At 56.4% G+C, this 20515-nt stretch overlaps 1 protein-coding gene across 3 annotated transcripts in view; it reads left to right on the top strand.

The window, feature by feature from the left end:
- Window positions 1-20303, top strand: part of DIS3L2 (DIS3 like 3'-5' exoribonuclease 2) — a 256668-nt gene extending 236365 nt beyond the window's left edge. For all 3 annotated transcript variants that reach the window (XM_026650106.1, XM_026650109.1, XM_026650108.1), the window contains 6 exons: window positions 1532-1618; window positions 12823-12970; window positions 13436-13566; window positions 14285-14389; window positions 16060-16161; window positions 19790-20303. In XM_026650106.1, the coding sequence (XP_026505891.1) occupies window positions 1532-1618; window positions 12823-12970; window positions 13436-13566; window positions 14285-14389; window positions 16060-16161; window positions 19790-19888 (672 nt within the window). In that variant the 3' untranslated portion in view covers window positions 19889-20303. The remainder of the gene's footprint in view (window positions 1-1531; window positions 1619-12822; window positions 12971-13435; window positions 13567-14284; window positions 14390-16059; window positions 16162-19789) is intronic.
- The last annotated feature ends 212 nt before the right edge of the window (window positions 20304-20515 follow it).

Below are 20515 nucleotides of genomic sequence, written 5' to 3'. Positions count from 1 at the left end.
CGCCCCCCCCCCCCCGGGCCACGCCACCCCCCCACGAGCACCCGCGATGCCCTCCTGGGCTGTGACACCCCCCACGAGCACCCGCAGCACCCCCCAGGGCTGCCCTCCCAAGCCGCCCCCCCCCCGCCCCCCGTTTTAGTCAGGGGTATATAGTAAAAATCATGGACAAGTAACGGGCCGTGAATTTTTGTTTACTGCCCATGACCTGTCCATGACTTTTACTAAAAATGCCCGTGACTAAAACGTAGCCTTAGCTATAAGTGCCTATGACAGAGGGTAGCCTCAGAGCGCCAGTATATGCTGCTGTATGTCCAGTCGTGCCCTGATGGATGGGTAATGATTCCATCTGGACCAAAGCCCCTGTTTGCAGGCATGACACCCTTAGGGGTATGTAAAGCAGCATGCTCCCTGGGGAGGGGAAGGAAAAGCTGGGGCAGAAGCAGAGAGGTTTCCGACGAGGCTATAGTGTGTTTTGTGTGTTCGGGCAGCCTGCCGTTTGTCGCTGGTTAGCTCTGCTCTCACCAGCCAGTGGTTGCAGGAAAGCAATTTCCGCATAGAAAGATGATGGTTTCAGGGGTGGGACTGGAGCCCCATGCCAGGAAATCTTGTGCACTGTATATGCAAGGAAGGGTATAAGACGGTTCTGCAGATTAACGCCCTCTGCAGCCCAAGCCATGAAGCTTCACCTCAGCTCGAAAGTGAAGCGTGGGCTCCAGTATTTTCTTTTTCGTTGCCCCTAGACTGCTGGTGATCCTGTTAATACAGCCCATCATCAGCCTCCCTCGTGCTGTTCTGTTAGGGGCGGCCCGTGGCCCCTCTGGGACTTGCACGGTGCTCCTTGTCGGGGACTCTGAAGACAGGGGGATGCTTTTCCTCCGAGCTTTGAGCGTGTAGGGCCTTTCCAACGAGGAGGAGGCAGTGCTGCTTGTTACTAGCCTAGTACAATGGCTTCAGACTGATGCATCCCTCAGACCTCTACACAGTGTGTTGAGCCAGGGCAGTGAAATATGCTTTGCTACATGGGAGGGAACTGGTCACAAGGCCCTGGGGTTTGACCTGCAGGTTGAGAGGGAGAGGTTAAAAGTCCATCTCTCTGAATGTTCGGAGATAGTCCCTTGGCTTCTCTGCCCCCCACGGCTGCTGCCTTTGAAAAGCAGATGCTGAGCAGTATCATAAATGACGGCAATATATAGAAACGGTGTCCACAACCTAATGGTTGCAGGCAGCCCTGTCGTAGCCAACCAGGCTGTGAGCACCAGGCTGGGACCAGGCCGGCTGCCGGGACCATGAAAGGCCCTGCTGTAGCCAGCCAGGCTGTGCATCTGAAGGAAACCTACTTCGTGAGGAAAACATTTCCGTTTCCCATATCTAAGTGATGGGTGTAAACGGGGAAGAGAGGACTTTGGTTGTAAAGTGTCGGCACTTTCTGAAATCCCCGGAGCAGTAAGACAGCAGCAAAGAGCAGGACATGTTGGTTCTCTCCCCGAGCCTTTCATCTGGTTGTCTTTCCCCCCCCCTTCTCCCCTTCCAGAAAAGTCTGAATGAAATGTTTGGTGCAGACAGCTATGCAGAGGCCAGGAAAGAAGTGCTGACCAACATGTTCTCCAGGCCAATGCAGGTAAGAGCCGCCAGGTCACAATGTGCTTATCCCTGTGCAACCAGCACCAGAATGTTTTCAGGCTCGTCGCCACCTGCTCTGCGTTTACTGCCCAGATCGGTGCGCCTTCCCCTCTCCCGAAATCCCCCCTCTGCACTGATGGTTTAAACTGTTACATTGGGGGAAGGGAGATGAAGAAGCGAAGCGCAGTCACTGGTAACTCCGGAAGCCCCAAAGCATTGCATGACCCAGATTTATACCCCATGTGTCCAGTAAGAGAGGCCTGCCCAGTTATTTAGGGGCTGGGTTCACGGGTCAATGCGTGCTGACCCGCTGAGATTGATGGGTTCAGTGGGCTTTGCTCCTTGGACTCTCCCTCAAATGGCGCATCCAGGAGGCTCTTACAACGGCTGCCGCCCCCACGGGCACAGTTCTGGGTATTTCGCGCAGGAGGCCATAAAGGGTTTAAGTGACTGCTCGGCAAGGGCAAGGATGGCAGGGTACAGATCCCCATTGACCCCAGGGGATTGGGTCAGGCCTAGTCGCCCTGCTAAAATCTTCTCTCGTGACACCCAGTAGCAATTTCCTTCCTAAAGAACAGTTCAGGGGCCTGGACTGCTGAGGGGCCAGGGAACTGGGGTCACTGGTTGAAAGCCCAGCCCAGGTCAGACCCTATAACAGCTGTTTGGTCCAACTTCAATGAATTAGTCTCAGTTCAGAGTAAACAGGCATCCCCATCAAAACCCAGCATTGCCCTGCCCTTGTAAGCAGAGAGGCCCAGGTGTGAGTGGGCCACGGAGACCCATCCATCTCTAGAGATGGTCTCTTTGGGGTAGGTGACAGAACTGGCAGGAGGGGAGCTTGCCATGCCATGGCTGTGCTGGCTCTGTTGTGATGCCCCGTGAACAGCTAATCCGGTGCGTTTCATCAGCACAGAATTAACGAAAAGAAAACACAGTATAAGTTTTGTAACGTCTCCGCCTTGTTAACTCGGCCGCAGCGCGAAGGGCGGCCAGTTCTGAGAGCGCAGCCCACCAGCAGGGAGAAGGTGACACGTTCCTCAAAACGGCCTCTCTGCCACTGAGTGTTTATCACCGCGGGAATACATCATCTTCTTGACATTACTCATTTGACTGTCACTCTTCTAATTAGTTAATTTGCTCCATTTACTCATTAGCAGTTGCCTGAAGTCCTGCTGTATCTTAGCGGCTTAATGCTTGTTTGCAAATGTAGCTGGGGAGGCTCTGATGGCAATTAGCACAAACCGTGTGGTAATTATCCCCCACACGCACGTTGGACTCATTAGTACAGTTTGCTGCTGCGCAGTTCTCCCCTCTTTAGCTGGGTGTGTTTTTCCAGCATCTTTCTCTAGATAACGACCCTTTGTCTGGCTTTCACGTGTCTCCAACACCGGAGGCATGGATGGCTTCCTTTCCCCTTCAATGGGACGTACTGACAAAGTTGAATCCTATTGGTAGCGTCTGTTACATGGGCTCCCCCTCCAGCCTGCTGCTGGATTGTGTTGTGTCAAGGCCCCGAGTCTTCTCCCCAGATACCAGACTGCCTGGTGCTTTGAACAGCCGGGCAAAAGGAGACTGGTCACGTGGGCAGGCATGGCCCAGGATGGGGCGGTGAGAACTTTCTGAACTGTATGTTCTTGTTCAAGGCTAATTTTTCTTTAAGCCCAAAAGCTGCATCTGTGCCATATGGAAGGCCTGCCGGAGCGTGGAGGAGGGGAGTAAACTTGGAGCCCCTCCTGCTCTCCACCACCAGGTACCTCGGCACGTTCAGCAAACTCACCTGCCACACAAGCACGTGCCTTGGCAACAGCCGGATTTGCAGCATCTGCCCATCATTGACCGTGATACAGAGCCTGTACTTCCTCAATGAGGAGTTCCGTATGAATCAAAACCACGGAGGAAGGCCTTTGGGAGCTAGGTTCTGGTGGAGGGGTGGCTGGGTAGTGTCTCATTCAAACCATTGCCTAACTGAGCTGGTGATTTGGAAGGCTCGTTTGCTCTTCAGCTTCCTTTCACCATGGTCCCAAAATGAAAACGTGCCGCGTTTCCTTTGCTCCTGGTGCTGCCGTGCTCCCAGCGAGGGCCAGCCTGGCCGTCGCAGAAGAGGGGTGAGCACAGCCGTAGTTAAATAGATTCTGAGCTTGAGCAAAGCAGGACATGAGGAGGTTTGCTCCTAGCCAAGCGGCAGTTTTTGCCCAAGGCTGCGACACAGTTAAGTGTCAGTTATCTGTCCAAGTATCTGCAAGGGATATTGCAAGGGTAGTGTGCTGAAATGGGGCAAGGGTCTGGGACTATGGTTGCCCGTAAATTGCCCACATCTGTCCTACAATCCCTCATTATGAGAGGGCCCTCTCTGTTCTGAGGAAATTTCCAAGACTCCAGATTTCTGATCAGAGGGCCCCTCTGCCCTGCTTCTTACATGACTGCTAAGGAGAGCATTGTAATGAAGCCTGTTTGGAAGGATTGGCCAGGAAGGAGAGACCTTTCCAACTTATAGATGTTAATGGATCAAGGCGAGCTTATGAAAGGAAAGGCGTTTTGGAAGGAGAACTCTAACTGTATGTGATGTCAGAAGGAAGCTAGACCTGCATCAAAAACAATAGACCATAACTCTCTTCAGAAGTATGGCTATAGTCAGAAAAACGTCTATATGGAATTGCCCGTCTTGCTCAATAAGCCTGCTCCCTAGGTATATTCTGTGTTGCATCTTGCTGCCTCCACTGGCAAAAATAAGTTTACAGTTGAACTCCCGTTAGCCCTACAGAGCCAACCCAGCTCTGGGGAAGTGAGCTGGATTTGATTCTGGCTAGTGTATCGCCAACAGAACTAGTACCTTATGTTCTGGGGGTAGACCCTTCATTCCTGCTAATGGAGGATGGAGTCCAGCTAGACTTTGGCTCCCAAGGTGACTTTACAGGGCTGGCTCTTCGCAAAACCATCTTTTAACTTGTAAACAGAGAATTGCTACGGAATCACCAACACCCCCCTCCGCCCCCAGGCACGGAAACCTACAATGCCATTTTTAGAGTCACATTGCAAGTAGATCCTGCATGTGGGGGGGTGTATTCATGTGCACCTCCCTTTTAGCAAACGACTCGTCGACTGAATGGAAGGAGCACTGCGTCACACACAGGCAAACCATTTCCATTTGTTTCTGTCTCAGTAGATTGAGCTGCAATTAGCAACGTTGGCCAGGCGCACGCTGGAGTTTTCCACATTGGTTGCTCCATGACTTGACTTAAGAAGGTCCTCCCAGGTTACTGAGCTCTCAACTAAGAGTGTCTGCTCCTCTGTCACTCGAGGAAGTACGAAAGGCCATCCAAAGGTTACGGAATGGCCATGCCGATGGTATTCCACCTGAGCTGCTCAAAGGCCTTTGGCCTCCATCGACTGCTCTTTAAAAGCGTGGGCATCAGAGTGCCAGCAGAATATGAAGACGGCTTCGTAGTGTCTTTGTACAGGGCAAAGGATCTCGCACCGAGTGCAGCAACTACAGGTCGATCTCATTGCTATCAGTCCCTGGAAAGGTCTTCGCTCTCTTCTCTTTGCTAGGATGCAGCGAATGCTCCTGAACAGACTTGGTGTCCACAGCCATCAGGTTTCACTGCTGGGTGGTTGATAATGAATGCTTCCCTTACGCTACAGCTTCCAGCTGAGCTGCACTGAGAATTTAATTGCTTGCTTCACGTGGCGTATATCAACATCGAAGTGGCTTTTGATTCTGCTGACAGATCAGCCCTTTGGCTCGCACTGAAAGGAGTTGGCGCCCCGGATCTTCTACTAAATCTGGTGCCCGATCTTTGTACCGGTGTGAGAGTGCGCATTGGTTCACGGCTTTTGCTGCGTTTCTACACAACCTCAGGTGTGCAGCATGGGATGCATTCTCACCCTGGCGCTATGCCACCAAGCTACCAGCTGGATCTTACACTTGCTGCTCCACACGTTGGAATCAAGGTTGGTCAAGAAGCATTCACTGACCAAGACTGTGCCGACAGCGTCTGCCTTGTGGAGAAGCAAAAGAGTTCCAGCCCTGCCCATCAAGCTTCCCAAGACACAGCCCGCACCATGGGGTTGAGCATCTCATAGCAGAAGACCAAGGTCTAGAATTTGGAGCGGGGCCACCAGAGCCCCCCCAGTGCAGGTGGGCTCGAGCATGGATGAGTTCAACTCCCTAAACTGCAAGCCAAGTCCAAATGGTTGCAGCAAATGGGCTGTCCTTCGACCACTAGGTCTCGCTGTCTCCTGCATGAAGTCCATGTCTTGCTATGGATGCAAAAACGTCTCTATACCGAGACTAAGTCCAGGATCTGTCGGGCCGGGGTCCACCTGTATTGCTCTACAGATCAGAAACCCGGACCGCTTACAGGCAGAGTTGGAGAAGCTAGAGGCATTCCATATGCGCTGTTTGACTTTGTATGAAATGCCATAATCTCAGAGAATGTGGTAGGTGAGGAACATGACAAATGAATAGAGAAACTAGCTTTGTAAGGGTCACAGGCCATGAATAAGTCTCTGCTTTCCTTGGAGACAGAGCTGTTGTCTGGGCTGTCAGACATCTGGACAAGCCGTGTCTATGTTCAGGGGAGCATGTCTGTACCTCGATTCTCCTTGGGAAAGGGACACTTCCAGTTTCTGCCCCCAAGTGGCTGGGGCTGCCTGGGATTCAGGGCATCCCAGTGCAAACACCACAGACCCTGCTTTCCAAGGGGTGCCAGGCGAGTGCCATCTGGGATTGACACAAACACTTCCCAGGCTGCCTGTTTGCAAGCACGGAGATGGGTTCTTGTGGGCGCATGGGGCCTGGGGGTGGGGCTGAGTTTTAGGGGCACGCCTGCTGTGCTTGCAGCCTGTGACATTTATTGTCTTTCCAATCACAACCTGACGTGTGAGCCCCAAAAGGCCCTTTTCCCACCAGCAAGAAGCTCTGTGATTATCCCAGAAGTAGTCAGAGATGGAGGGAAGGGGTCCCCTCTGCAGCCACGCTCTGCCCATTGCAAGGCAGGGACCTCCAGTTGCTCATCACACACCTCCCCACTCCTGGCCTGGGTGCAAGTTAGAGCAGCTGAGGTGTTGCTGTAACTTACCCCACTGGTCCCTAAGTGGTTGTTCACGAGTGGAGAATAAGCGGCGCAGAGCTCCTCTCCGGCACATCCCCTGCACCAGAGGAGGGTGCAGGAAACTGGCTGGGGGACATATTCTCCTCTGTCGGCACCTCCAGCCAGAATACAGCCAGAGCAGAGTGGAGAGTATGGCCCCGAAAAGGCATGCAGGTCTCCTAGCCCATCCACCGTTCCCATCTCTCAAACTCCTGCAGTCTCTCCATGCGGCGCTGTGTGCACCGTGAGTAGGGGAACATGGGGCAGTGGACAGGAAGTCTGTGCCCCCAGCCACTGCCTGAAACCACACATGGGGCAAGGCTCTGGATCGGCCCCTGCTTCAGCACTGGGACACGGGCCGCCGCTGTGATTAGTGGCAGTGCCAGGACTCCTCTACGTGACCACATTGGTGCTGGGCGATACTGAACGGCCGGCTTCGCTGTGTACAGATCCGTTCTCAGCGCTGAGGCTTGTGTGTCCGGGATCAGGCTGCAGGTGAGTCGGCCAAAACCGCCGGCAGCTAATTAATCCACGATCCTGCCAGGCTCGTGTCTTTGAGGCACGCTCTGTACCCCTGGGTCAGGACGAATGCCTTTCAAATTGAAGGGGAGGGAGGTGGGAAGAAGCTCATAATGTATGTCAGTGGGAGCTCCTGGAGGCTGGTGTGCCAGGCAGCTTGTAACAGATGACGGAGCAGTGACACCTCATTTTTCAGGGGCTCAGTCACTCGGGGATTCAATCTGTCCATAAGAACAGAGAGCCCTTGGTCGGCGATGGCTCATTTATTCGCATGCTCCTTGCAGTTCTCGGGAACCGAGCACAGCGGAAAGTTGAGAGCGCTTGTCATTTGAATCTGTTAATGAGAAAACATCTGCTGTGTGTCATGCCGGTAACACCCGGCGTGCAGATGATGACAGGCGCTCGGCGCTGCCCGCGTTCATTCACGTGTCCTCGCAGGAGCCCCGGAGAAGTGGCCTCAGAATAATCATCTAACCGTTTTGCCCACTCGTCTACAAAGGATACTAGGGTCACTTCAGCCCCCAAGGAAATGCAGCCACCTCAGGGATGCAGCAACTCTTTAAAATGTCAACTCTGTGCAACCGTCTAGGGCAGGAGGTCGAGCAGGGTCCCAAAGCCAACCGCATTCAGGAGGCAGAATGGTAAATCCCCAAACTGGAATTGGCCGTGGCAGTGGGGCTAACACATCCCTCCTGTGACCAATGCTCTGGGGAGCAATGTTAGGCCTCTGATTTGAAAGATACTGGGGCGAGGGGAAAGAACGCCCCCACTGAACCACTTCTTCCGGCTCCCTGGGGCGTCCTTGAAGTGGGGCTTTTCTCCTCGAAGACCATAACCTAGCCAGCAGCCCGGCTCGTGAGAGCGGATGGGCGCACGGTGATCTGGCCTCAGGCCTGTGACACACCCGTCGTGCTGCAGAGTTACGGGAGCACCGGGATGTGCTTTTCCCATGCGCCACGTGGAGCTGTAGGGATCTTTCTCCCCACGTCCCAGTAGCTCAGCTCCATGCAGAGGGCTCCCTAAAATCCCATCCGGAATCGCTGTCGGGGCGGCTGTTCAGCAGAAGGCACTTTTCTTCCCCAGGGGCCGAGCAATGGGACTAGAAGGCCTCTCCCGCGTGGCCTGCAGCGCCTGAGCCACCGGGGAACTGGGCTAATCGAGTCAAGGCGACTGTGTTTCGTGGAGTACATCAGAAATAATGTAGTCCTGGGTTGTGGAAATTGGCAGCGGTGGGAGCTCCTATCCCAGCGATTGGGTCTCATAATAAGGCGAGGAGCATGCTGCTTTTTTTAACCTCCTCTGTTTACTTGCCCGGATCAGTGCATTGCAGCTCAGCGAGAACTGGCGGAGCTGATAGCATGGGGAGCCGGAGGAGGTAGCTGCCTGAACCATGAATCCCAGGGCAGGATTTCAGCTTTGTAATCGGAGCAGGCGACTCCCGTTGTTTTTAAATCTCTCGCTCTTATTTTTAAATGGGTTCATTCAATCGCCATTCCGCCGTAACCCTGCCACAACCCCCTGATCTAAGGGGCTTCTCTGCGCGGCTCAGTCTCTGGGTTGTTTTTCCAGCCCTTCGGGCTGTTTTGCAGATGTAAAAATAAAAGCTGGAACGTGTAATAGCAGCAGCTGCACAACCGAGCGACGTTCCCGGTGAAGAGGCTGCTGGGAAAAGCAGGGCCAGCGCTGGCCGTGTGTTGATTTAGCCGTGTATCCCAGCAGTTCACGTCGTAGCCGCTTCTCAGGAAACGAAGCAGCAGGTATCGCAGCAAGTTTGTCCCCGTCTCAGAGGTGAACAGGAAAGCTGTTGTTTTAAACTGTGTAAGCTCTCGGAGCAGTAACGCCGCCTGCGTAGACATCCAACGTACAAATACATTGGCCCCCAGAAAGTCAGGAATCAGGCTTGGTGGGGCTGGCAGCTGAAGGGGAAAGCCCTGCATTAACCGTGGTGCCCACGAGCCACCTTCCAAGCCCCACCTCGGTCGCTTGGCTTGGGCGTTGCACCTGTTCCCTCCCGTCAGCTGTGTTTTAGCTGATTAGATTGTAAGCTCTCCAAGGCAGGAGCCGGACATCTTACTTCTTTGTACAGCACCTTGCAGACCTTGGGGTGGCCCCGAGCCTCTTAGCCAAGTTGCCTGAACAGGGGTGATTTGGGTGAATGGACCCTGGATCAGAACCGGCCCTGCTTTGATTTTGCAGAACCAAAACCTGGCTCCTCCAGCCCAAGTTGGTTCACAAAATCCGGCTTCTCTGCATTTACCTGCCAACGCCTGGGTTCCGGGTTCCTTTTCCTTGGCAAGAGTGGAACGGGGCCCCATCAAAACCCAGGGTGTGCATGTGTATTCTGCATGAACCCTAGTGCCCTCCTGCTGTCTCAGGTGCAGGTTTGAACGTGTATTTATCTACCGAGTGCTGGAGGTTAGCTGCGGATAGAGAGACGCTGTTGGAGAAGCCTTGTGAGCACAGTGTGTCCAGGACATAGGATTCTCTCTGGCATCGTGCCCAAGTCATGCAGAGGGAGGGGTAAAAGGCAGTGGAAAGTCATGCAGTGCTACTGAGCTGTCTGTGAACCAGGGGGTCTAAGAGGATTGCACCTGGCGCTGGTGGGCGTCGTGTCATTCTGCAGGCTCTGAGCCTTTCACCGCAGATGGAGGCTGAGAGCTGTTCCCGTCTGATGGCTGCCTGGGGGCCTGCGTGATGGCAGCGTGCCCACACAAGCGCCCTAAATGGCATGAGCAGAGGCCAATGGCAATGTGCCACGGTGGCTGACCTCCCCTCTCACCCTCCAAATCCCCACTGAAGAGCAGTGGCGGGGAGCTCGACCTGCCCTGCCCTGTGCTGGCCCAGCTCCGCAGGGCCTGGCGCGGCTGGTCCAGTACCTCTGAGCAATGCTCCGTTCAGAGCCACGCCCTGCGGCGGGGCTGTGCGCCTGTCTGCTCTCCTCCACCGGCACCTGTCTCCCGACATCCGGCCCCGCACCAGGCGTGTGCCTGTGTCTCTGGGCTGCCCCGTCGGCAGGTTACTTGGAAAGGACTTTCATACACTTTCGGTGGCTCGTAAAGGGAGCCGGGCTGGGAACTGCAGTGCAGGGTGACGTTCCAGCTTCAGTTTAGTGCCGAAAGGGACACTGGAGCAGCCTCGCAGATGCTTAAACCCTCAGCCCTGTCTCTTTAAAAGCACCCGGAGAGGAGCAGCGCTGGAGGGCTGTATCCGAACCTGCCAGAGAGCAGGCTGAGGAGGGACGGCAAACAGCGAGATCCTGAGTGAAGCAGTCCCTGGGCTGTCAGTCTGGCTGCGTGGCTTCTTCCAGGAAAAGGGCTCTTCGAGCTTCCTTTGATTTATTCCCGATCTGTTGTTTAGACTGTGCAGATATAATAACGCACGAGCCAAGCGGCGGCTGTTCCCAGCGAGCAGTATCAAGGAGCTCCATTAATCCCCATGATGGATGGGGCTGGGGAGGGGAACGGTCTGTTTCCCATTTCCCAGAGGAAGGGGGGAAGTTTGGCTTATGCTGCCCGAGCGGTGAATAGGCAGCTGTGCGAGTCGTTGGGGAGCCCCGCATGCTGCCCGGGGATGGATTTCACCCCCGGGGCCAAGTCTCGGGCAGGACCCCCACCGGATCTCGCTGGAGCCTCTGGAACTATGGCCATAGCGGAAATCCTCTGTCGGGAGAGCGTCCTTCATGGGCCTGGAACGCGCCGGCTCGTCTGTTAAATCCATCACGTCGGCCCCACTTCCCACACATCCCCAGCTGCTTCACCCTGCCGCCAGTGCACTCCTTGTCGGACAGTCTGTTCCCACTCTCCCGAGGGCCGTCCTTAAGGGAGCACTCCTGCCTGGCTGGGAATTCGAGGGGGGAGAGCCACACGCAGCCTTCTGGCTGGTGGGAATCAGTTGCAACCCTGCTAACAATCAGTATGATGCAGAGGTCAAGCCAGTGTTAGTTCAGGCCATTTGAAGCAAACTCCTCCCAGGAGACCTGCTGCAGTGGGAGCTCCCTGGATCACGTTGGGCAGCTTTTAAGTGGAACCGGGATTGTTGAAAACTTGCAGCCAGCTGCCCCCGGTCTTATGGCTGGCTTTCCCCTTTCCTGTGGGGTAGAAGGAATGGGGTGGAGCTGGCTACCCCTCCAGTCTGCCATTCCCTGTGCCCGTTTTGCCATGCCGAGTGCCCTGTGCTTTCTCCGTGTTCCCGGTGTCTGTGATCCACCAGTCACACACTTACGCTGGGCAGAGTAGGGAGTGCGGCCCTGCTGTTCACACGTACTGCCGGCCTGAGCAAACCACCTGCGCAGCGTCTTGGGGGCCATGTGCACTAGAAAAACTGGAACCTATATCGCAGCACCCGCGCTAACCCGTGAGCATTAAACAGGGCTGGGCGGAGGCACGGGACTGCGATGCCACAGCGCTCGGTCTACACTGAGCGCCAGTGCAGCTGCCCTGTTGCTGTGAGATAGGCTCTCAGCCTCCTAGTGTAGACAAGATCCTTGGTCGGTCACGGAGAGGGAGTGGAGGAGATGGACTCCCTTCCCTGGCTCAGCTGAGAAGAGCCGTGTGTAGCTGGGCAGGGGGCAAAGGGTGTGAGCCAGTCGTCCCCTGCAGCAGCTGCGCTGCCGATCATGGCGAAGGAGCATCAGATGTTTGAGCTCTGTGCTGCTGGGAGCCCCCCGTCGCCCACCTGACAGACTGATCCGCTGCCCTGACACCCCCACACACACACCCCCAGGAGTTGGATTAGGGTGTCCTCGCCAATCCACCTACCAGGCCAGAGTGACTCTTCCTGATTGCTCAAACCATGTCGTTCCCTCCTTTTTCCACGAGAGGGCGCGCTAGGTCACCTTGCTAGCACTGCAGGGACTAGCCTGGGTGAGCGGGGAGCATGGAGGCACGGCCCTGCTAGTGCCCTGCCACGCGGGGGGGTGGGAATGCTCCACTCACCGCCTGGGGGGGAAATGGGGGGCCTGGCCCTGAGACCTGTTGCTGTGTCCGGCTGAGCAAAACGCGAGGCAAACTGCTACACAGAGAAAGTACAGGTGCGTTTCCAAGCCCAGGGCCGGCTCCGCCCAGGGTGTAGATCAGTTCGGCTCCATTGCCGTCCATGGAGCCACCAGCCGAGGATGTGGCCCGTCCCACGTGGCTGTGTGAAGCGAGAAGGGCTCACTGAGACCCCTCCAAGTTAGAGAGCAGAGAGTTCTGGTCCCCCCCGAGTCCATTTCCCAGCGGCCAGGCCGGATATTTCCCTGCCGTACAGGTCGGCGGATGTCTGGCCCCCGGGGGCAGGGCGAGGAGGGCTTGGGATGGCGAGAAAGAAAACGTGCAGTGGTGGAAATAGTCTGATGAGGTCTTAACCCAGCAGGGAATTGAGGACTCCGCAGAGCCGGGCCTGTGACGCTCCCCTCAGGGAGCACCTCCGGCTCCCCTGGCTAAACCGTCTCCGGTGCTCCCTGGGCTGTTGTGTAAAATGCTTCTGAGGCCTCTTCCAGCCCTGGCACTGGGGTCCAGAGCACGGGGCTTTCCCTGCCTGAGCAGAGAGCATGCACAGGGTCCCCACCCTCCCCTTGAGTCTCACCGGCCGGGGGGGTTTCCCTTCCCAGATGGCTCTTTACTTCTGCGCTGGCGTCCTGGAAGACGAGACCCTCTTCCGCCACTACGCCCTGAATGTGCCGCTCTACACCCACTTCACCTCGCCCATCCGCCGCTTTGCTGACGTCCTCGTGCACCGGCTCCTCTCCGCCTCCCTGGGTAGGTGCCTGAAGGGGTCTGCCCTCGGCCGCCCGATCAGGGCTAGTGGAGTCACAGGCTGAGAGGCTGCTGCCAGGAGCCTCATGGCTGGGAAGGGAAGACGCGGGGGAGGAGGTGTCAGGACTCCTGAGTTCTGCTGTGGATTTGGACAGACCCTGTATGGGCATGGACAGGTCCCTGGCCCCTCTGCTCACTGCAGCCGTGTCTATAATTCTCCAGCCTCGGACCAGGCCCCCACTCTCTTGCTGTTCAGCAGGCTCTGGGGATCTGCCCTCCCGTGAAGCGGGGCAGGGGGAGTGTAGCTACCTTAGCAGGCTCTGCCTGTCTGGTGGGGATTCCAGTTGGGAGCTGCTCAGGGATCCTGGGGCACGCCTCTGGGGAACGCCAGACTCCTGGTGCCCTAGGGTGGGTGTTGTCCCCACCAGGCCCCTTACCACCAGTCGTTGTGGCTTGTTTCCCTCCCAGGCTCGGGGCGCCCGGTCCAGATGAGAAAGGAGGCCATCCAGAAGCAAGCGGATCACTGCAATGACCGGAAAATGGCTTCCAAGAGGGTGCAGGAGCTCAGCGCCGACCTGTTCTTCGCCATCTTCGTCAGGGTGAGAGCACAGTCACCGTGACGCTAAACGAGCTGGCGCTGGGAGCGGGGCCTGGAGCTCTCCTTTCGGCCCTCAGGCATCGAGATGATGCCTTGGTTCCCTTTGGGGGGCGGCCTCTCAAGAACACCCTGGCACTGAAATCTCCCCTTCCCCCTCCCATCAGGTGACCCTGTCCTATGGGGCAGGGCTTGCTCTGGAGCCAGTCCGGCTGCTGCTAGCTCTGTAGATGGTCCCTGGCCTGAGCAGCCACTGGCTCTCCTCCCTCTTGTGTCCCACAAGGAGCAAGTGCTGCTTCTGGCTTCAGTGCTGGTGATGTTTCTCCCTGTCGTGTCCTAACAGGGCCATGGGCCCCGAGGCCTCTTCCCTGGGGCGGCTGTTCAGAGTCCAAGCAGGGTCTATGTAGGTGACCGTGCTTCCCACAGCACTGGAGGGCTCGACAGTCCCTCGCAGCTAGCTCTTAGGAGTGCTACAGTCCATGGGGTGTCCCGGCGGCTGGTACCCCGTGGGGCTGGCTGGCACCCCGGTCGGGACTGGGGAGAGGATCCGCTGTGTTCCATAGCAACTGGGGAGAGGGAGCGTTACATCCCAGGAGAGGAGCAATTTACGAACAGCATGGGCGCTGCCCAGGTGGGCAGAGAGTTGTGGGACACTGGGATGGTCTCTGGGCGGGAGCCCTCCTTGGGAGTATCTCGCTCGTGACCGTGCTTTGTGTTGGCAGGAGTGCGGCCCGCTGGAGTCCGAGGCAATGGTGATGGGCGTCCTGAACAAGGCCTTCGACGTCCTGGTGCTGAGATTCGGAGTTCAGAAACGCATCTACTGTAACGTACGTGCCCTTGAGCACCGGGTCCCCCTTCGGCTGGCCCTGCCGTTAATCCTCCCTACCTCGCACCCGGGCTGCTCTGCTGGGTAGTAACGGCTGGAGTGCTGGTCGAGGCCCTTCTGTGTCCTCTAGCCGGGCGGTGCCAAGTACCCACTGGCAATTCAACACCGGCACTGCCACCACCGGAGCTGCCCTGGGGCCAAGTGCAACTGGGGAAGACCACAAGGGAGGAGAGGGGAGGGTGTCTTCACTGCACAGGGAGCCCAAGTGAGGCGGGTTAGTCTTGCCAGGGGGCGTGCATCCCCATAGATGCTGCCTCCTTACTCTTTCTGCACTCGCCTCTGTGCGTCCAGGGTCACAGCCCCTAGTTCTTTGTGCTGAGACGCTCTAGGATTCTTCCCAGTCAGGTGTGTCAATTGCTGGAGAACGGCTCTGTCCTTCAGGGGGAATTGTGGGAAGGCACTGGAGGACTATCGCCACTCAAGTGAGTCTGCCTGGATCCTCCCTGCAAAATGGGTGATTCCAGCCCGGGTTAAATCGAAGCCTGGGTTCTAACCGGTCCCCCCAGACAGGTCAGTTTGCCTGGGCTTAATGCACCTCCAAACCTGGGTCAGAGGGGTTTGTGTGAGGGGCAGGTAAGCACCTGGGTGAACTGCGCAGTGAAGACAGACCCTAAAGAGCAGTGTAGGTCAGGCTGCAGAGGACGTCCCTACTCAGTGCATAGTCACACTAATAACGAACACCATGCAGATGAGCCCGCCACGCTAGGGCAGAGGTAAGGATGGGGGGGCAGTGGGAGTTGCTGGGCAGAGGCCAGTGTTTGGCTGGGTGTTCGCTCTAATAAGTTTAACGCCATTTCAACCGTAACCGTCTTGTAACAAAATAGAGTGAGATGGACTGTAACTTGCAGTGTACTCTAGTGCCTCCAAACAAGACCTCGACGGGAGGCTCACCTCACGCTCCTAGTCTCCTGCAGCTCTGTCTGGGGGTTCCCCTTAGACCCCCAAAGCCCCCAGGCAGGACAAGAGCAGAAGCGAAGGAAGCCAGAAGGATCCGTAGTGTGTTTGCTTTTATTAAAAGAAGTGATTTCATGTTTTCCACTCCTCTGCTTCCCGGTTGTGCGTGCCAGAAGTGGGTAACGATTCACTAGGAAAAGTGAAATGAAATCAGGGCTTGTGGCCCGGAGGTCAGGTTGGGGCTGAAATGGGGAAGCAGTTGGTTTTAACTGCATTTGATCACATCATAAATCTGGGACCGTTTGGAAGCGGTTTGCTGCAGTCTAGCACCTGCAGTTAGTGACAGCTCTGTTGCTGACAATGGCATCTTGACATGGAATGTACCGAGTGATATACAGCCTGTGTGTGGGTGTATTCCAGCCGTGCTTCATTTCCACCGGCATCTCGTGGGAGGTTACAGAGCTGGGGGCGCTTTACACAGGGTACTGGACAAAAAGAACTTGGCAGTCAATTACACGCTGGGGGGAGAAGGGAATAGTGTCTTGCTAAGCAGGGTCCAATGAAGCCAGCTGAGCTAGTGGCAGGATTGTGGGAGCAGCCAGATTCCTTACCCGTCCGAGGAGGGGCCGGAAACCAGGGGTGGGGGACAGAATTTCTTGGGTTCCAGCACCGCTCCTGGAAGTCAGTGCTTTCCCCAACGTGCTGTCTGTTCTGCAGGCTCTGCCGCTGACCGGAGTCCGCTTTGAGAAGGTGGGGAAGAAGCCTGAACTAACTCTCCTGTGGGAGCCGGAGACCCCAGAGCAGGAAGTTGCCCCTCAGGTAAAGCCCACACCAATGGCTCAGTGCATCAGCACTGCATAGACCTCGTCTGCCTCCCCACCCACCAGGCTCTCCACTGGGCTCAGGGCCAGATTTCCAGTGAGGCGCAGTAGGCACATGGCTGGGGGCACCTTACCTCTCTAAAACGTGCCACACGAAAGTCAGCTGGGGGCGGGAGGGACTGAAGATGCTGCGCTCTGGGGCGCGTAAGTGTAAATCTGGCCCTGGCTGGGCTCGGGGTTCTCGTAGGCCCTGCCATACAACTGACTGCCAGAGGCCTGGCCCCAGCCCACTGCTCTAATCCGTGCAGCACACCGTGTTTCTGCAGGCTCCTGGCCTCCCTCAGGCTGCAGCCTCCCATTACATCCCGGTGTTCTGGCTTCTGTTTCCCCGAGTGGCCACCCTCTTCTCTGGTTCACTCCCATTGCTGCCTGGCTTTCTAGTCTCTCTGCCTCCAGAGGTGCTGGAACCCGGAGTGCTGGGGGGGACTGCTGCTCCCCCTGGCTTGAGGTGGTTTCCCTTGCATGCAGGGTTGGGTCAATGGCTCTCAGCACCCCCACTACACAAATTGTTCCAGCCCCCCGCCCCCGCTCCCCCACACACACCCCCTGGCCAGCAGCCCTTTGGATCCTCTGCCCTCCCTGCTGTGTGCCATGTCTCCCGCTTCTGTGGCCTCTAGGAATGTCATTAACATGCTGTTTACTGCTCATCTAGATCGTTAATTAAGCTGTTAAGCAAGATTGGGTCTGCCTGTGCCTCTGGCTAGACACCTTCCCCACCTCATTGCTCTGGCCTTTATCATTCCCCTTCTGCGGGACTTTTCAGGCAGCTTTCAGCCCAGGTGGCAGGCAGCGCTCAGATCCAATTAGAACCAATGTTTCAAGTCCGATTTCCCCAGACATGGTGTTAATGCTTTAATAGAGTTGAGAAATCGGTCTCCTGTGTCCCCATCAGCTATTAAGGCAGTAACTCAATCAAGGGGATTGATTGCATTTGTCTGGCTTGATTAAGTACTTACCTTGATGCCAAACAAAAGTTGGCAACACTTTAAAATAATGGTCTAGCTGATTGCCTTGAAATTCCCAGGGATGAATCCCAGTCCCCTGGCTGAGGCTTGGTCTGCACTTAAAACGCTCCGCCAGTCAGGGGTGTGAAAAATCCACACACCCCCGCCCCCCCTCCAGCACTACAGCTCTGCAGACTTAGCCCCCCCACTCCTCCGGAGACCCAGCCCTGTTGACAGACCAATGCTTCTGTCAATGTAGCTACCATCTTGGGGAGGCGGTGGTCCTACCCCCCTTCCGTCGGTGTAGGCTCTGGCTACGCTCCAGGGTTACCCTGGATCCTGCGACGTAGGCACACCGGGAGAGTACGCTGCTGCAGCCTCTCCCACGGCCGCGCGCTCCCTTTAAAGCTGACTTGGCTGGGGAAGGGCCCTGGAACCCGCCCCGCGTGGCCCCAATTCATCCTGTCGTACAGGAGCTGGGATCACTTACACACTTGCCGGGAGCAGCATGAAAAATGACTGCCCAGCGTGAGTGGAGCCCAGCCCCGGGGCTAATCATTTTTGGAAAGTAAACACTCAGCCATGGAGGAAACTCCTCCACGAATCTCCCCCGCCTCCTAAGCAAACACCCCCGCTGGGATTGCTCCTTCCAAGTCGAGAGATCCCTTTGTCAATAAATCTCTAACCCCTGGAACCGCTGCAGCCTTCCCAGAGCTTTGCTGAAGCAGCAAGAAGCAATGTCACCCTGACATGCACCCTCCTGGAGCACAGATTCTTCTCCCCGTCCCGCCCCGGCGTTAGCCTGCGGGTCCAGGCAGTACCACCCCCTCAGCCAGGCTCTGCACGGTGGGAGGGGCCTTGCGCGCCTTTGCAAGCCTTGGCAGCGGCCTCTTGGTTTGGCTGAGCACAGCCGGGGAGGGAGAACATCTGTAAAGGCTGTTTGCAAAATAGGTTAAACGTGCAGAGGCTGGGCGGCTGCTGGGCTCAGCCCCGTCTTTGGTGCTGATGGGGAGCCGGACTCCTGGGGGGTTCCAGCGGCACCCTCCCCCTCCACTGCGTAACTTTGGTAACGGCAGCAAATCTAAGGGGTGACTCGCCCTATGCCAGCCTCCTGGTACAGCCGGGGGGCAGCCAGCCTGTGCCCCTGCCCTGGCTGTCCGGCTGGTTTTAGTGCTGCCGCTCAATGAAAGGAGGGAAATGACAGCTCCAGTCTCCGCTGGCCAGCATAGGAGTACAGGATACAGGAACCTGAGTGGCGAACCCGAGTTAAGAACACACCTTTTTTTCCCCATGTAGCCGTACCCTAACTCTCCAGTCGATCCCCCCCGCCTAGCCAGGGCCTTTGCCACTGGAACTGTTGCCGTTTGGCGATTTGCTGGGGCGTGAACAAGTTACTGTATACAGTAGAACAGTGACCAGGAAACGTGTGTGATGGCTCCAGTGATCACCACCACAGTCCCACTGACTTCGCTGGAGCTCTTCCCAGCAGTGAGCCTTCCGCCTGGGCCTGCTTGTGGGGCTGGGACCAGATCGGCGGCTGCTGTCAGGCGTCTCGGCTCCATTGAAATAACTGAAGTCAATAGAACTACAACGCTGACAGACACCCAGGGAGGAGCACCAGACACTTGAACGACTCTACCCAGCCGTGGGGTCCTTCGGGCTGTCAGTCGGCTGGGCCCTGCCGACAGCGAACCTTCCACTAACGATATGTTTAAAAAGTTAAATCTCGTTCAACAAGAGAGTTTAATTTTGATTCTGGTCACACCCAAGGTTTTATGCAGCTGCATAAAAAGGATTGGCTAAAAGGGGAAGGCAGGTTGCTCGGCATGCCTGAATCGAAGGGATTGATTGTCCACGGTCTATATTTCCTTCTGTAACTAGTACAGTCAGTTCCATTCTGAAGTCTGCTCTGATATGCTGAAATGTACAAGCCGGCGTTTTCTTACTGAGGGAATGTGGCTGTGTTAGATAAGTCTGATACCTACGCACCGGGCATGCAGACCGTCCTGCTGGCTAAGGCTCTGGGGCAGAGCACGAAGGGGCAGCAGGTTCTGACTGTGCCACCTGCTAGTCAGAGATTGAAGCCAGATTACACCACGGTGTGGGGATGAACAAAGCCTCCTGGGCTGCGAAGGCCCCGTCATGTTTCAGTGTGTTTCCAGTCTAGCTGAGTTCTCATCGCTCCGTGTTCAGGGGGGTGGACTCAGCTTGTGGGGTACGTGTCAGTGAGCTGGCTGACTTGGTGCCTGTAATCCAGATCACAGCAGTGAGCAGGGAGCTGCTAATTAGCAGCAGCTTCTGGTTTCACAGGCACCAAATCACCTGCGTCCTGTATCAGCAACTCCTCACGGTCCTTCCGCATCCTCCCTGCGAGGTAGCAGATGCTCCAGCCTGCCATGCTGAGGGACCTGGAGCCTCCCCAGGCCACACCTCCCCATTAAAGCTGAGCTTTCTCAGACCTTCTCCAGCCCCTCAGGCTCCCAGCGGGTTGTCAGTGCGGGCCCTTGGTTGGGTAAATCCGGGCAGCTTGCACGGCCCCTGGAGCAGCAGCAGCCCTAGACTAACTCGTTGTTGGAAGCCAGCTAACCTGGGGTCCCCTTTGTCTTTTCTCCCTGGCCAAAGGTGATCACCATCTTCACCTTGGTGGAGGTCGTCCTGACGTCTGACAGCGGCCCCCTGAAGTACAGCGCGGTGCTCAAGAGACCGGGCCGGGAGAAGTGAGCGCCGCGGGCTCCGTCGCCTGCCGCCCCGCCATGCCGCCCGACTCCTCTGGACCAGCCAGCCCTTACACTGCACTCACCTAGCTCCGCAGGGGTGGGGGAGGGAACTTTTTAAATTAATTCAGTTTTACTTCCGGTTTGGATTTTAACCTGGGCGGCGGGGGCAGCTCGGGTCTTTCCTGGCTGAGATCGTTGAAGCTGCAGGAACATTAACGCTGTTTCTAAAATATTTTTTAGCCTTTTTTTTTTTTTTTTTAATGCTGCTGACGGCCCCTCCCCCGCCACCCGAGCCATCCTCTCGGAGGGGCTGCTGCTGTCCCTGGTGCTTTGGGCCGTTCTGGACGTGGGAGAACCAGGGGGCCACCGACCGGTTTCTTGCTGAATTCTGCATCCCGTAATAAAGCTCTGGCCAGCGATGGAATGTGTGTGGCGTTTATTTGGTCTCCCCCGGATTCCAAGGGCGGGAATCCTGGGCAATCGCTCATCTTCCCGGCAGGCTCGGGCCGTTCTGCGCTTGCTGTTTCTCAGCCCGTTGTGAAATTCAAGATCACGCAGCAGCTATATCATCTGCGTTTCCCGCTCGGGCGGTACTTGCACAACAGACGAGTGGGGGGATGAGGGATGTTTG

The sequence above is a fragment of the Terrapene carolina genome, unplaced genomic scaffold, assembly GCF_002925995.2.
Source record: "Terrapene carolina triunguis isolate 2854851 unplaced genomic scaffold, T_m_triunguis-2.0 Scaffold88, whole genome shotgun sequence".
In the NCBI taxonomy this organism is placed as follows: Eukaryota; Metazoa; Chordata; order Testudines; family Emydidae; genus Terrapene; species Terrapene triunguis.
The sequence above is the reverse complement of the archived record's forward strand: the minus strand, read 5'-3'. Positions and strand labels throughout refer to the sequence as shown.